At 40.2% G+C, this 17315-nt stretch overlaps 1 protein-coding gene across 2 annotated transcripts; it reads left to right on the top strand.

Moving 5' to 3' along the window:
* The first annotated feature begins 1034 nt into the window (after window positions 1–1034).
* wfs1b (Wolfram syndrome 1b (wolframin)) lies at window positions 1035–17009 on the top strand. Of its 2 annotated transcripts, none has more exons than XM_079892459.1 (8): window positions 1035–1264; window positions 2238–2423; window positions 6981–7057; window positions 7133–7277; window positions 7390–7563; window positions 7788–7865; window positions 7974–8134; window positions 14082–17009. In XM_079892459.1, the coding sequence occupies exons 2-8, from the start codon at window positions 2327–2329 to the stop codon at window positions 15912–15914; spliced, it is 2565 nt and encodes an 854-aa protein (XP_079748585.1). In that variant the 5' UTR covers window positions 1035–1264; window positions 2238–2326; the 3' UTR covers window positions 15915–17009. The 2 variants fall into 2 exon arrangements, with proteins under 2 accessions (XP_079748585.1, XP_079748584.1); XM_079892458.1 differs by having other exon boundaries at window positions 1052–1264; window positions 2184–2423.
* The last annotated feature ends 306 nt before the right edge of the window (window positions 17010–17315 follow it).

Here is a 17315-nt window from a genome sequence, read left to right as displayed (position 1 = left end):
GGATGCCAGCAAGAAAGCTCCCAAAGAAAAGGTTATTAAAGTATGTTAACATAAAGATAGGACATAGATTTTTGGTACATATCATGTTTAAGGTGTCTAGTATTGATATATGCATTTGCAATTACTCAACTTTGTTTAATGTGTTCATAGAACTCACAAACATGTCAACGGCAACAATAGTGACCGGTGGGATAATCCATTGTATCTACATACTAATACACATAGGCTAACTGTTCTACCTTACTTTCTACCTAATTTCACACACACACAAACACACACACACACGGTCACGTCTCTTCTGATGTCTGATCTCCACACACACACACACACACACACACAGAGACAGAAACTCTCTCACACACACACACACACACACACACACGGTCACGTCTCCTCTGATGTCTGATCTCCACACACACACACACACACACACACACACGCACACACACACACACACACACACATAAACACACACACACACACACACACACACACAAACACACACACACACACACACACACACACACACGGTCACGGTCATGTCTTCTCTGATGTCTGATCTCCACACACACACAGAAACACACACAGATACAAACACACATACATAAACACACACACACACACACACTCACACATGGTCACGTCTCCTCTGATGTCTGATCTCCACACACACACACACACACTCACACACACACAGACACAAAAAAAAAAAACACATACACACACACACAAAAACACACACAAACACACTGCACAGGTCAAATAGACCTATATTAAATCAATACAATGGTTGATACAACACAGTATCCCACTGGTCACAATTGTGACCGACCATAAAACACACTTTTTCACACACTTTTCCATGAAAATTTCAAAAAATTATGATTGATTGTTTCAAAGGGATACTAATGACACATGATTTGGATATTTTTGTGTCTGGGAAAAATTTGGGATTAAATGGGTTAAATAAATTGTAAATAGCGATTAGAGAACAGAGGAGGGCAGCAATACGCCATAGCTGCGTCTAGCCTGCCGGAAATTACAAGAAGAAGAAGAAGAGGCAGGAACTTGAATAGGACAATGTCAACATTCTGGTCCAGTCAGTCAGTGAGGGAGGGTTTATTTAGTGAGCAGCATCTGGAAGGGCCTCTCCTCTTCACTTTATAGTTACATCGTGTCTAGAGTCACAGACTGAAGTAACTGCAGGCTTGTGCTGACAGCTCATGCATAGGCCTACTCATGATAAACTGATGGAGGAGCTCAGGTAAGAGAAATATAGCGACAAAAATGTTATTTCAGTCAGTCATTGAAGACTCGCTGTAATACAGAATTAATTTATCTATGTATGTGAACAGACATGCAGAAATACAGAGTTTAAGCTTTTTGAAGATGTTCGGATGTGTTTCTGTTTGCTCCCCGGTACTTGTTTGTCAGTGTTTGACGCTGTTTACCACATTCATGTGTGTTTGTTTGACTGTAAGTTTACTTTCTGTTCTGCCGGTCAGTAGTGAAGGTGACACGGGTGAGCAATGACAGAATGACAGCTCAACCTCATTTGCGTCTCTGACTGGTTCAAAATACAACATTTGCATTTACCATGGTAACAATAGCTTTCCTTATATCGTTTTCGTAGTTTCCATGTAATGCTAAAGTAATTATTTCAATTACTGTAGAAGTGTACTAAATGAACATGGGGAACTCCCTAAGAATCTTTCATTATCTTTGTTGTTTTATACGATGACAATGCACTCAAATTTGTATAGTGTATGGTTATGTGGTGAAATCTATGGTTACCATGGTATATTGTAAATTGACTGTGCAAATTTGCTTTTTGTGTAATAACCATAATTTTTTTCATCTTAAAGTATACACATTTAAAATACTAATAAATTACCAATGGCAATAAAATACAAAAATGTACTCATTGTGTGTGTGTAATATATATATATATATATATATATATATATATATATATATATATATATATAATTTATACTTGTATATTGTTTCATTTCATATTACTTGATATTATATTGTTTTAATATGATTTTTCCCTTCTCTCTATTAAGGTAGGATTGGCTGTAAAAGCAGGACATTTCAGAAAAAAAAAGAAAAAAAATCAAAACTCCTGCAGCCATTTGCTTTGTTCTCTCAATTATTTCTTTGTCTTTTTTGTGCCATAGTTCAAGGCTTAAAAATGGATGCTTCTCTTCTTGAATATCCTCTGTCGTCCCCAGCATCACCTGTCCCCACTGCGTTCTCTGCGTCTGGGCACACCATCCATCCAGTGTCCTCTTCTTCAAAGCCTAGCTCCTCCTCTTCAGCAATGACTCCACCCCCACACCTTGCCTCACAGACAGGTCGATCCCAGCTGAATGCAGCCAGCACTGCCTTTCCAGGACAATCATCTTTTCCTCCACAGGGTACAGATTCACTTTGTTTACCAGCACACAATTCATGCTCATAATCAACCCCATCTTATGGGAAAATATAACTATTTAATGAGGTGGTGATTCTGTATAAATTTGTACAATGTGAATCATACAAAAACATATGGTTATTAGAAAAAAGTATGCATGAAAGTCCACCCCTAAACATACCCAAGCACCGCTACAAATTCTAATGACTAAAAATCTAGTATATTCCCATTCATATGCAAGTTTTTTTTTTTAGTTCACTTCAGTGATCAGAAACAAACTATCGGTTTCACTGGGCTCTAAATATGAAGTGACACACCAGCCAGTGATGCGCGGGTTGATCCGAAATGAGCGGGTGCCTGCGGTCACCCGCGGTTACCCGCGGTTACGAGTCATCCAAAAATATTTTTTAATGATATTCGGGTCGCGGTCGGTCGGGTCGTTTGTAATAAAGATGCCAATTAAACCTTTGTAATTTATACAAGAGAGCATATGAGCGGAGTGGAGCGGTGAGAATCTCCGCTCATCATCGCTCACGGAAATGTTCGCTCCCCCGCTCAAAGCTACATCAGGCCGCTCCGCTCATCATCGCTCAGCGCTCAACGCAGTTTGCTCCGCGCTCCACTCAAATCGCCCCCCGCTCGCTCCAAAAAACGAAAAAAAAATAAATAAATCTACATGTATATAACTTTTAGCTTAGACCACAGCCTTACCTCCTAAAGAACTAATGAGCAACAACAACATTTTTCAAATAGAAATGTTTTATTTCAAATTACAAATTAGACCTATGTAAGAAGGAATATAGCCTACGTACACAAAGTCCTGTAAAATTAAACGAATAAATGGGCCTAATAATATAAATAACAATTATATAAACAAAAATATAGCCTACATACAAATTTTAAAAGTAAATTTAGCCTACTATTAGGCCAGAATTTTGATAAGTGAACTTTTGCACAACGCGCACGATTAAAATTTAAATGGGCGTATCCATTGTACACACAAACTGCTGTAAAATAAAACGAATAAATGGGCCTAATAATATAAATAAAATTTATATAAATATATAGGCCTATAATTTATTTATATGAAAAAATATACATTAACGTTTTAAAAGTAGGCTAAATTAGCCTAACTATTAGGCCAACATTCTTATAACTGAACTTTTGCGCAGCGCGCAGGATTAAAATTTAAATGGGCTTGTATCAATTGTTTGAATATTACGCTATATTTAATTTACTTTGTTACAGGTTACCATATTCAATTTGCTAACCTTTTGCTTTCTTCCCAGCGTGTTCACATCACAGTGCATGTTTACGAGAGATGTGTCTTTTTAGATTCCAAAATGAATCTTTACTGACTGGAATGATGTCTCCACATTCGTTTTCTTCTACCACATTATAGTTAGTTTTATATTATAGTAGCCTACACCTGTGACTTCTTATTTTCCTTTTTGAAGTAGCCTACTTTTTGAACTCCATTATTGAGCCGAGTTTTGACTGAAAATAGAATCCATCTTGCAGTCATCAACAGTAAGACTGAGTCAGGCTTGACTGAGCATGCTTCAGAATCGTGGTGTGCGCGGAGCGAAATTGGAGCGGGAAATAGGGCGACGCTCCGTCCTTTTAAAAATGCCGCTCTGCGCTCTGTCCAAAAATGCGGGTCATGAAGCGGGTCGGGTACAATATTTTCTACTTTTCTTTTTGCGGTCCGAGTTGCGGGCGGGTTAGTTGAAAACGTCGGTCGGGTGCGGGTTGTTTATACATTGACCCGCGCATCACTGACACCAGCCAAATTCTAATAGCCATCCATCACTATGGGAAAGACCTGAGAATACATTAATGATTTGTCAAAAGGTTGTTGAGCTATATATGTGTGTGTGTAGAATAGTGATCGACCGATGTATCGGTTTACCGATATTTTTCCCGATATTTAAGCATTTTCCCATAATCGAGTATCGGTTTTGTAATATCGGATTCGCCGATAAACGGCGCCATCTTGTGGCCGTTTTGAGAATTCCGCCATTGCAGTCCGCGTCTGAGGAGATCAGTCAACAACAACTCTGTGCACAGGTAAAGCATATGTTCTGCTTGCTTTGCTTTAATTATTCAACTTTATTTAACATAACAGACATGCAGAAATGAGATTTGAGACATAAATGCCTGATATAGTTTAGTTATGCAGCTTGGCTCTAAAAAATTGTGACGAACTCATGGAGTCACGTAGCGTAATCCTTCATGTCCTGCCCCAATAAAGACGCAACTTTACATGAATTAAATAAAACAGACATGAATGAGTGCATGTTGAAAATAAAAGCGCTGAATTTAATTCTCTATCTGTTGTATTTGATCACCATTAGTCTCGGAAAAAAAAGTTCGTTCATACTGAGCACTCACTGGGTTGATGACAGGAATGCTCAAGCACGGCCACTGAATGAAACTTTTGACAAGATTATCTCGTTTAAACACCCTAAATTATATTATCATTTACTACATAACCATTATTTCGCTAATACAAATCTAAATAAATACCGCTCTGTGGAAATTAATTATTTATTATCTCCACGCGCGATCGCGGTTGAGTAGCCTAAGTTATATTTCTGTGTAAATGCATAGATAAAAAGCACTTTGTCAGAAAGGATTTCATGATCTAGACCGACAAAAACATTATTAATAATTAATAACATAGTTGGAAAATGCAAATATGCTGTTTTGTTTGTTACTTTCCTGACAATGTTATATTCCAGCTAATATTATTCAGTGAATTAATATTACCCAGTGAATTATTCCTCACTCTTTAAACCTATTAAACGGCACACAAACCATCTAAAACTATTTAAAATGAATTACATTTCAATACAAAATATAATACAAAAAATACCTCCAACATGTGGAACCACTTAAAAATACATCACTCAACTATCTTTGAATATATGTTAGAATAATTTTTGTGCTTTATTTTTTACCTCATCAAAGCTTTTATTTTTAAACAAAGACACTTAGTAACAGTGCACTTTATTTTTTGGACTCAGACCCCTCTATTTATTTGTGTATAAATATAAAGTTTTTTTATGCAAGGAGGGAGTGATTGTTATAAATAAAATGGTTTGTTCAGTTCATTTGTGTTGTAATAATTGTGTCAAAAACAGAAGTATAACAGTAAATAAATATCGGTTCTGCATATCGGTAATCGGGCACATAAACATCCAAAGTATCGGTATCGGTTATAAAAAATCAATATCGGTCGATCACTAGTGTAGAAATCTCAGTTTATCATTAGATATGCTGGAACTGCATTGCTTAAACACCCGATATACTTTGAACAGTTGCAGATAGAGTGGTGTAGGCAGTCGTCCTAAAGATCTGATTTAAAAAAATATTTTTGGAAATCTGCTGTGAACAACTTAAAGGTATGGTGGATCATCAAGACTATTGGTCCTCTTAAGTGTCAATCATTCTGGTGATATGTTTATGTAAGGCCGTCATACGTGCTCGTGCACACGATTCACACGATGGCGTGCGCTCAAAACACAGGTTGGGCTTCCCACTGATGCCTCAGTCGCGAAGTTTCTACTTGACAGGTAAAGTTTGGCATGCTATTTGGAGAAATCCATTTAAAATCACTGCTAGTAAAAGTTAATGTAAGCTATGATTAGCTCGTGCGTACGTTTAATAGGCGTTCCCTCTTGGGAGCAGGTAGAGTGTTGCGCATGTGCATTTTTTCAAAAAGTGGAGAGGGCGGTTCTTTTCTAAAATTCGGGAAAATCCTCCGCTATACCTTTAAGTACAAACTGGACTGGTTTGCTTTAATATAATTGAATTGAATTGAATGTCTTTATTGTCATTGCACTTAGCTGTACAACGAAATTCTTAAAGGGTAACTCTTGCCAAAATGCAACCTAGGGTCTTTTTGTTAATCTACCCGAGGCAAACTTTCGTTTAAATGCATAATTAGAATGGAAACGCCACTTTTAAGTTTGACCGTATTTTTGTTTTCTGTCAAATTGCCTTTTGAATGGGAGTGCTTGGGGCACTTCTATGAAAGCATGAAAAATCACTATTTTTAAAACACTAAGAAGGCTCAACACAACATGAAACTTTGCTCAAAGTATCACCAGGGGCTCTACACATCAACTCGAGCATAGAGAACATTGTTTGTGCACACAGAGTTTACTAAAAATCAAAAGTTTACTCCCATTCAAAAGGCAATTTGACCGAAAACGAAAATACGGTCAAAATTAAAAGTGGCGTTTCCATTCTAATTATGTCTTTTAATGAAAGTTTGCCTCGGTTAGATTAACAAAAAGACCATAGGTTGCATTTTGGTGAGAGTTACCCTTTAAGTGCAACTCCTTGTGGTAAAATTAACACACAAGCACAACACAACATACAACTCAACATAGCTGCAAGAAATAGAAAATAAGCAGTAGAAAGTATATTGCACAATCCCATGTGTATAAACAATCAATGTTTTGCACAGTCCATACTTATACATGCATATTTGTTGTGACAGTACAATGTGAGTGTAAGGCTGTTTGTGTGTGTGATTCTTTTCATTTTCCAGGTGAAATCCCAGAGGAGCTAAGCATTGATGATCTTAAACAGAGGGCCAAGAATGGGGATGCAAAAGCACAGACAGAGGTCTGAATGCCACAAAAACACACTCGCACTATACATTGTTTTAGTCATTTGAAAACTTACACTGTTGTTGGACAGATTGGTAGATATTACCTGAAATTAGCCGAGCAAGAAGACGAAGAAGTAAATTCTGTCACCGCGGTAACATGGCTAATCCAGGCGGCGAAAAATGGACGGAACGATGCAGTGAAGCTGCTACAACACTGCCTTCGTGACAGGAGGGGTAAAGCAGATACTTATATCTAGATTGTATACATATGACATTCCTTTCTCTATACTTACATTTAGACAGACTTTATAGTGTGTGTGTGTGTGTGTGTGTGTGTTCGCGCCAGGCATCACAGCTGAGAACAGAGAGGAGGTGTGCTCCCTGGCATGTGAATCCCGTTTTCAGCGCAGTGTAAGGAAAGCAGCTCTGCTCATGTACTGGAAACTCAATCCAGAGAGGAAGAAAAACATCACTGCCTCTGAACTTCTGGAAAATGTCAGCAAGATCAACTCTGAGACAGGTGAAACTTATGTTGTTGTGATCAACCAATTTGGATAATGCTGAAGGAATAGTTCATCCAAACGTGAAAATTCTGTCATTACTCTTATTGTTCTCAACCTGTACACTGTTATTATTTTTCTGAGGAACGGCAAATATAAAAATTAAGAATCTTCATGCAGTTATCCATTAATCAACAGGGTCGACTGTAACTATCTTTTGAACATATGTTGTGTTTTCCTCTAGATGGTGCTCCCAGCAGCCCTCTCTCAAGCCCAGCACAGAAACAAAGAAAAGTTTTGGAGAGTTTGGTCGCAAGAGATGGTGAATTCATTGTGTTATCTTTGCAGAGTCAAAAATGTTTTAGACTTATATTACATATTTGGTAATATGAATATAATAACCTGAATCTGTGTATTTTTGCTGTGGCAGGGGCTGAATATGTTGGTGTAGAAGAGTTTGTTGAGTATACTAAACAATATGCTGAGGGTATTTCACCAACACCTGCCATGGAAGCAACAGGGGATGATGATGATGATGATGATGATGAAGGGCCAGTAAAGAACCCTGATGAATTGCCTTTACATCAGAAGGTGCCATTATTATTTCTGCTTGAAATGGTAGAACTTGGCAAGCTTACTTATTGTGTACTGCCTACATGGCCAGCTGTCCACACAAATCCCGCCCAAACTAAAGTGGAATCTCCTGAGTAATTGTTATGAGATGCTTTTCATGGACAGCTACACACAGGATGTTGGCTAATGTGCCGATACAGTATAAAACACCTATGTACTGGATGAAATGATAGACCTTTAATTTGATAGAAAATGTCTCCGGTTACATCTGTAACCCTGGTTCCCTGAATAGGGAACGAGACGCTGCGTTGAGATGCTGTGGGAACGCCTTTGCGTAATTGCGTCAGGAAGCAAGTGAGAAATCGGTCCAATGTTGTGACGGAATGTCATTGGCAGGTGATGTCATGATCAGAAAACTATAAAGCACACCCAGACCAAACAGCGTTACCTTCTGATAGGCTGAAGCAAGTCGATCACAGGCATGCAGGTATGGCAGGGAAACGCGTCGTCTCGTTCCCTTTTCAGGGAACCATGGTTACAGATGGTACCATGGTAACCGGAGACATTCCCTCTTTTAAGGGAACTAGCGCTGTGTCAAGACGCTCTGGGAACATCATACCCACGCCGCCATAATTGAACGTTCCTGTCAGTGTGAAATCGAGAGCACAATAGGACGAGAGAGCATCTTAGGGACATAACCCAGTCTAGGGTGGAGAAAGGCTTTCGCCATGCCAGGTGCAAATTCCAGGCACGAAGGAGCTACCGACAGGGCTTGTAAGTCTCAGATTCTTTTGAGAGACGAGATGGCGAGGAGGAACACAACTTTAAGAGTGAGGAACTTTTCTGGAACCTCTTCAATAGGAGCCAAAGTGAGGCCTTCCAATACAATGGCCAGATCCCAGGCCGGCACTCTCGTGTAGAGATCGACATATATCGACTGTAACCGATATATAGTCTTCCCGATATTTTTCCAGCTATTAAAGCGTTTTTCCATAATCGGGTTTCAGTTTTGTAATATCGGATTCACGATAAATGGCATTTTGAGAATTGCACGCAAGACCACCATTAAAGCACTGAGGGGAGATGAGTCAACAATGGTGTTCAAAGAAAAAATAACTTGCATCCCTTAATTGATAAATCTTTTCAAACAAAAGCCATTAATGCCCAAATGAGTACAAATAAGATACTGTATGTTACATAAATGCTTCCATCCATCCATCCATCTTCCTCCGCTCATCCGGGGCCGGGTCGCGGGGGCAGCAGTCTAAGCAGAGATGCCCAGACTTCCCTCTCCCTAAACACTTCCTCCAGCTCTTCCGGGGGGATGCCGAGGCGTTTCCAGGAGGCATCCGGAACAGATGCCCGAGCCACTTCAGCTGACCCCTCTCGATGTGGAGGAGCAGCGGCTCTACTCTGAGCTCCTCCCGAGTGACCGAGCTTCTCACCCTATCTCTAAGGGATCACCCAGCCACCCTGCGGAGAAAGCTCATTTGGGCCGCCTGTATCCGGGATCTTGTCCTTTCGGTCATGACCCAAAGCTCATGACCATAGGTGAGAGTAGGAACGTAGATTGACCGGTAAATCGAGAGCTTCGCCTTGCGGCTCAGCTCTTTCTTCACCACGACAGACCGGTACATCGACCGCATTACTGCAGAAGCTGCACCGATCCGTCTGTCAATCTCCCGTTCCATCCTTCCCTCACTCGTGAACAAAACCCCAAGATACTTAAACTCCTCCACTTGAGGCAGGAACTGTCCACCAACCTGAAGTGGGCATGCCACCCTTTTCCGACTGAGGACCATGGCCTCGGATTTGGAGGTGCTGATTCTCATCCCAGCCGCTTCACACTCGGCTGCAAACCATCCCAGTGCATGCTGAAGGTCCCGGTTTGATGAAGCCAACACGACAACATCATCTGCAAAGAGCAGAGACGAAATCGTGTTGTCACCAAACCTGACACCCTCCGGCCCCTGGCTGCGCCTAGAAATTCTGTCCATAAAAATTATGAACAGAACCGGCGACAAAGGGCAGCCCTGCCGGAGTCCAACATGCACCGGGAACAAGTCTGACTTACTGCCAGCAATGCGAACCAAGCTCCTGCTTCGGTCGTACATCCGAAGCATAAATGCTTAATTTAGTTTAAACTTGCCGCTAAAAAAATAGAGACAACGTAGTCACGTAATCCATCAAGTCATGTCCCAATAAAGACGTAACTACATGAATTAAATAAAACAGCCATGAATGAAAATAAAGCAATTCCAGCATGTTAAAAATAAAAGGGCTGAATTCAATTCTCTCTCTGTTGTCTGCTCATCATTAGTCTCATGAAGTAGCGTTCATACTGCCGTTACCTCTCGGGTTGAAGCTTAGACATATTAACATCCACTATATATAATTTATTTAGCTAATAATATAAATAATTAAGTTCTGTGGAAATTAATTCTCTTTAGAGAGAAGTTCTGTGCAAATGCACCGATAAAGCAGCACTGTCAGCAGGTATTTCATAATCTAGAGATTTAGACAAAAACATTATTAATAATTCTAATAACATGCCAGATGAGTTGGATGATAAAGTACCGGCTGTAAAATCCAGATTCCCTGCTGGGTGGAGGAACATGCTTTATGGCCCCCTTGTCCAGCAGAGCCTTTACCTCTTGCTCCATAACCAGCTTGGGCCTACCACTGTCTGTAGAACCTTGTTGAACCTGGGCAGGCAAGACCCGAACTGAATCCTGTAACCCTTTTCTATCGTCAACAGTACCCATTGAGATATACAGTATTTAACAGTAGTTTCCACGCTTCCAGAAAATCTGCTTAGGGAATCAGTCTCTGATAAACTTCTGACTAACAGAGAGAAAATGCTGTTCTGATACAGACAAACACCAACGGGACAAACTATTTCACATAGAGGGCTTGCTGATGACAGAAGCTAACACAGTTTGGTCTGGGTATGCTTCATAGTTTCCTGATCGGGACGTCACCCGCCTATGACGTTCCGTCACGCCATTGGACTGATTTCACACGTGCTTCACGATGCAATTACGCGTTCCTACAGCATCTCGACACAGCGAGTTTTTGAAAGTGCATATTTTCTGTGCATGTTCTTACCTTAAAAGTCGGCCACATGTACATAATATTTGGAGTTCTCCTCCGTTCTGCGGAATTAATGTAATGATTAATTGATTGTCAGATAGTTAATCCAAAAATGAAAATTCTGTCATCATTTACTCACACTCTTTTTTTTTTTTTACAGACTCAGAAGGCTTCCGTCTTCCATCTTCAAAACACAAATTAAGATATTTTTAATAGGGATACTCCGGTCGATTGACATCGGCTGATAATCACATTCTATGACTCGATCGGGAGTTACTAAAGTTGGCTGATTTTATGAAGCGATCGCAATTTGATGAGGTAAACCCGTAAAATATTGCAGACGACGCGCATGTAAACAGTATACAGATGAGGCTTTTGCGCCATGTTCTGCTTTGTAACTTCATGAAACATTAGCAAACCATAATAAATCACACATTTTGATTTACCGTACGGAATAAAATGAGTGCACAGCTGAAACAGCGCTGGAAGATCATCAAAAACTACACCAAACTTGGTTTTCTAACTTCCTATATATGACAGGTCAAGCATGAATAATAGCAAATTAAATCAAATTGCATCACTTTTTCTTGGGTTTTCTCAGCAATGTTGGAAACATAAAAACCTCCAAACATGACCAAAATCCATTTTCTTCAAAATTTTAAAGGTTTTCTATTAAATGAAACTTGATGATAGCTTGTTTTTTTGTAGAGTTATTCAAAGTTAACCATTACTTTAAGTATGCAAATTGAAATCACGTGAAATCATTAAAAATTCCTTCAGGGTGTAAGGTGGCATCCGATTGAACGGGTGAAGGTCTCTGCGCAAAGTAATTTAATTCCATTTAAGCTTTTATCTGACTCCATTTTATCACGACCTCGGATTTAAGTTAGATTGGCAATTGGTTATTGGTCAATTATATAATAGTTTAGCAATACATTTAATTGTTCTATTTAACTCTTTACTTATATTTTACCTGTACATATTAGGAAGCCATGTAGCTCAGAGGTCCTCACGCCTTGTTAACGTGGCAGAGGTAATTGCTATATACCTGAAGATCGGTCGTGTTCACGCTTACACAATCAAAGATAATTTGGTATAACCCCCATGGAATTGCATACACTTGAATTTAACGTAACATTTACTTCAGTAGGGGTATGGCCACTACTACAGATATAAGTCAACCAACTTTACTTCTCTCAAAATAGCTTTGGATTGGCCATGCCGTGGTTTCCCACGTACACTTATCTAAAGTAACATTAAATGAAAACGGAGGTAAGACACAACCAGATTTAGGTTGGTCAAGCAACACTTTTGTTGTCCTAAATGGAAATTCACTTCTTGTCTTTGCAAAACCAAGTACACTTGAATTAGTGCCACTAATAGTCGTCACTAATCTGACACAAAACTTGCGGTAACATACAAATCTGTTTAATCTACTTGGGAAAACAATTTTAGGGTCAGTCGGAATAAAATCAAATGTAACAATTTATAATGTCAGGTAAATGTATCATGCCAATTTCATAATCAGTTCAAAGATAATCAATACAAAACATCAAATGCTCTGGAATAAAGAGAGAAGATGCGAACCTAACATTATAAAATACATGATGCAGAGTGCCTGCATATACTCCGCATCACGTGCCTGCATATACTCCGCATCACGGGCTAATTTGAGTTACAAATCGCCCTGAGCCTTCTTCAGCATCTCCTTAAATACTCAGACCAAGGCAGAAACCTCTTTTCAAATGTAAACATGAGTTCACAGTGGGAATTTGCATTAATCACCGTCCCAGACTTACTGGGGACAGAAGTTGATTTACATGGGGGCACACCCACAGCAGTTAACAAGATATCTCTAAACTCTCCACACCTTATTACCTTTTTGGTTTATTTATGTGGGAATGAGACCTTTTTACCAGTCGCACTTGAGACATTTCATATGATACCAAACATGTATAATACTGTATGATAATTGTTCATATTAAACCATATAGATTTTTGAGTGAATTCAGGTAGGGATGGGCGAAGGGAATGATGTGTAAATTGGGAGGTGATCAACTCAAGTGTGATCGTGTCTCGAATGGGGATGGTAATATAGCAAGAGAGTTCAAATATTAATTTCCTTTGTTTTCTCAGAGAGTAGCCCTCTCTTCCAGTTCTTCCAGTTTCTCCAGTCTTACAAGGGTGTAAGGGGTTAAAAGTGACAGCCAACAGAGAGCTTAAATATCACTTATATAAAGATTGAATGATCGGGATTAGGATCTGTATCGGTCGATCATGATGACAAGAAATCGGTAGTCTGTATCGGCTGCAAAAATCCTGATCGGAGCATCCCTAATTTTTTTTATATTCTCTCATAATTCAGTCCACTCATTGAAAGTCAATGTAACACAAAATGTTCAAGCTTCAAAAAGTGCACTAAGACATTGTAAAAGTAAACCATATGATTTGAATATTTTAATCAGGTCTACTGAAGAGACACGTTGCTTTATATCATGTGCAGATTTCATTTAGGGGTTTATTTACGTGCTCTGTATGCATGTTGATCAGTGTTTACATCAAATATGGTCAACGATAGCTCAAAAGGGCTTGCCTGGTGAAAACAAGCCAATGAAACCATTGGCTTGGCAAAAATTATGAGAGAATAATAAAATATCATTGTTTTCTGAAGACGAACAAAAGCCTTATGGGATTAGAAAAACTGACATTTTTTGGTTAACTATCCCTTTAAGACAACAAATACTGAGTATTCTTGAAAATTGACGTCCCTACTATTTAGTTTAGCAGCTCACCGTGTCTTGAGACACAGCCAATATTATACTGTACTAAATATTATTTTTTACTAACTAATTAATTTTCTTGATACTTACAGGTGTTGAAGTTTCCCCTTCATGCAGTGTTGGAGGTGAAAGAGGTGTTGATTGACTGGGCGTCCCGTGCGGGCATGCAGTGGATTAGCGCCCTCATACCTACTCATCATGTCAATACCCTCATCTTTTTCTTCATCATCTCCAACCTAACCCTGGAGTTCTTTGGTCTTGTCATTCCTCTCATTATATTCTACCTCTCTTTTCTGTCAATGGTAACTTGTACTCTCCGAGTCTTTCAGAACAGCAAGGCCTGGGAGAACTTTCGAGCATTGACGGCCATGTTGTCTCATTTTGAGCCGGGCATAGACCTCGAGCAGGCAGAGTCAAACTTCACATGGAACCATCTTGAACCATACCTCTACTTCCTCCTTTCTTCGCTTTTCCTCATCCTTTCGATTCCCATGGCTGACAAGTCCTGGTTGCCATGTTCGGAACTGGCTACAGTTGCAGTCTTCTTCACTGTAAGCAGCTACTTAAGCCTGCGACCAGCAGCGCAGCAGCATGCCAAACTTGCTCTGCTCTCCCAGGTTGTCTCTGCCATTTCTGTGTTCTTGAATAAGTTGCTGGGAGGCTGGGTGGGTCATATGGTTGGTGGCGCTTGGTTCAACATGCACCTTGGTGACTGGTTGGTACTGCATGTGGGTGTGCCTTGTTTTCTGTATCTCTACCTCCTGTATCAGTGTACCCGTATGGCCACAGCAGGTGGTGCACGTGGCACCTACTGTGTGCTGCTGCCCTACCTGGTGTGCTTCCTCTGGTGTGAACTGTCCTTCACACTGTTGCAAGAGTCTACTGCATTGGGGCTAATGCGCACAGCTGTGGGCTACCTCCTTTTCTTCTTTGCTTTGCCCGTGCTTTCGCTGGCTCTAGCAGCCGTAATGCTGGTGCAGCTGGTGCAGTGGTTCCTCGCCCTGGAACTGACCAAAATGGTTGTAACCGCGTGTGTTTGCGTGCTGCCTGTCTTGCTGCGCTGGTGGACACGTTTTAGCGTGTCACCCTTGGCAGTGCTGCACTTTTTGCGGCGTAGCAGCGTGGTCAAGTTGATCCTTGTGTGGATTTCAGCTCTGGTACTCTTCAGCTGGTTCTACGTGTACCGTTCTGAGGGGAGGAAGGTATACAACTCCACCCTGACTTGGCAGGAGTACAGCGACCTGTGTGGCCCTCGTGCCTGGAAGGAGCGTAACATGGCACACGCCCAGATCCTCTGCAGCCACTTGGAGGGACACCGGGTGACGTGGGAGGGTCGGTTTAAGTACGTTCGTGTCACTGAGATCGAGAATGGAGTGCAAGCTGTCATCAACCTTCTACCGGTCTTTATAGCAGACTGGGTCCGATGTCTATATGGCGAGGAGTACCCTGTCTGTGACGAGACCCAGCCGGGACCCGCTGAATCGGTGTGTCAGCTCAAGGCACTTGCAAAGCATAAGTGCCATGTCAAACGTTTTGACCACTACAAGTTTGAAGTGACCATGGGGATGCCGCAGAAGGGGCGCAATGGGGCACAAGATTTCGATGATGGCACCAAAGACATTGTGCTTCGGGCTAGTAGCGAATTCAGACACGTCCTACTGGCACTCAGCTCAGGCAGTGTGGTGGAGTTCAGCACGGTACTTGAAGGTAGACTGGGCAGCAAATGGCCAGTGTTTGAACTCAAAGCCTTGCACTGCAAGACATGTGCTTCACCGCTAGTACTAATACGACGACAGGTCAAGATCGAGCAGGACTGGAGGGTTAACGTCCGAAATGCCGTTGCTTTCGCCTTCAATTTCCTGTTCCACCCCCTGCTTTCGGCTGAGGTAGACGTTACTGTAGCTACTACAGAAGTATCTGTGTGAAGCCAGTGGTTGACCACTGGCATTCTCTTTAGTATTAGATAAGGAAACTGTTGAGATTTGATAAAAGCATTATTAAAACGCCAAAGGCGTTGTCATTTTGTTTTGTCTGTTTCATGAATGAAGGTGAACAAAGAAGCGAGAAGAGCCCTCTGTAACTTAGTGGTTTAATCTTGGTTCTGGGGACCCACCGCTCTGTACATTTTGTATATTATTCTTGTCTGACACAGTCAGTTCAGGTAATGGAGCATATGGTCTGAATGATGAGCATTAAATAGGGGAAATATACAAAATGTGCAGTGCTATGGTTCCCCAGGACCAGGACTGAAAACCACTGTTGTATGTGCTACACTGTATGTGTATTTATATCATGTGGAAATTCAAAGCCATGCCTAAATTTCTAAAAAGTCTTTGCATCTGGATGAACTAATTTATCTGCAGTGAGAGGTTACATCCACTGGTTTTCCCCGGTTTTATTGATTTTAATAGGGCTTTTGAATAATTTGAAATATCTAATTTAGTTTGTTTTGGAAGATAATGCATAGTACTTGGGTGTGTGCATGTGTCTGTGTTTTATTATCATTGATGCCTTAGATTGGTTCAAAAGTGTCTTTTGAAGATTTAGGTTACTTGCATTTTAAGGCATATAGAAGAAATTTGAAAACAATTAATGACTTTTCTGTGAAAATGCTGTACAGTACAATAGAGATTTTTCTTGGACAGGTCTAAAGATGTCTTTATTTTAAATAAATTTTGGGTTATTATTGTCATATCTATCACATTTCAAACATTAAACATTGCTGAACAGATGTTTGATGGCTTGTGACTGCATTGGAGGTACAATTTGAACACTACATTGCACAATATTAAAACACTGTACATAGTAATTGAATTTGTCCTGTGTGAAAATCAGTACTTTTATAAATTTCATTGGTGGTGTGTGACTGTTCCACCACTACATTATATAACAGTCAATAATGAAGTGGCACTCATTGTTTATCATTCCTATACAGCCAAAGAGAAACCACCCACACATGCCTGTGTATATTGACTGTGTTATCTTCATTTACACAAATAAACTGCCTGGTTTTGCGTTTCTGTCTTTCGATTACAAGATTACATTTCTGGGGCTATATTCACAAAACATTTTATCTTACCACTAAGAGTTCTCCTAAATAGCAGTAAAAGTTATTAGTTAAGAGTTTTCTCTTAAAACCTATTCACAAAGCTGATGAGACCAACCTTTTACTAAGGAACAGAGACTTAGTTGCTATGGATGTCAACACGCATACTAACAATGCCCTCTGTGATTGGTTGATGGGGAGGGGTCTCTTTCAGTAATTTAATCATAGAAATATTGAGCTTTCATGTTGACATATTCAAATAAAGATTTTAAAATGTAGG

This window comes from Squalius cephalus (assembly GCF_949319135.1).
Source record: "Squalius cephalus genome assembly, chromosome: 14".
In the NCBI taxonomy this organism is placed as follows: domain Eukaryota; kingdom Metazoa; phylum Chordata; class Actinopteri; order Cypriniformes; family Leuciscidae; genus Squalius; species Squalius cephalus.
Note: the sequence above shows the minus strand (reverse complement) of the source record. Positions and strands in the feature narration are given on the sequence as shown.

Coding starts and splice junctions, on each gene's coding strand:
- wfs1b (XM_079892458.1), top strand. CDS start 2,198: ATGGATGCTTCTCTTCTTGAATATCCTCTGTCGTCCCCAGCATCACCT. Junction 2,424..6,980: donor ATCATCTTTTCCTCCACAGG/GTACAGATTCAC, acceptor TTCATTTTCCAG/GTGAAATCCCAGAGGAGCTA. Junction 7,564..7,787: donor CAAGATCAACTCTGAGACAG/GTGAAACTTATG, acceptor GTTTTCCTCTAG/ATGGTGCTCCCAGCAGCCCT.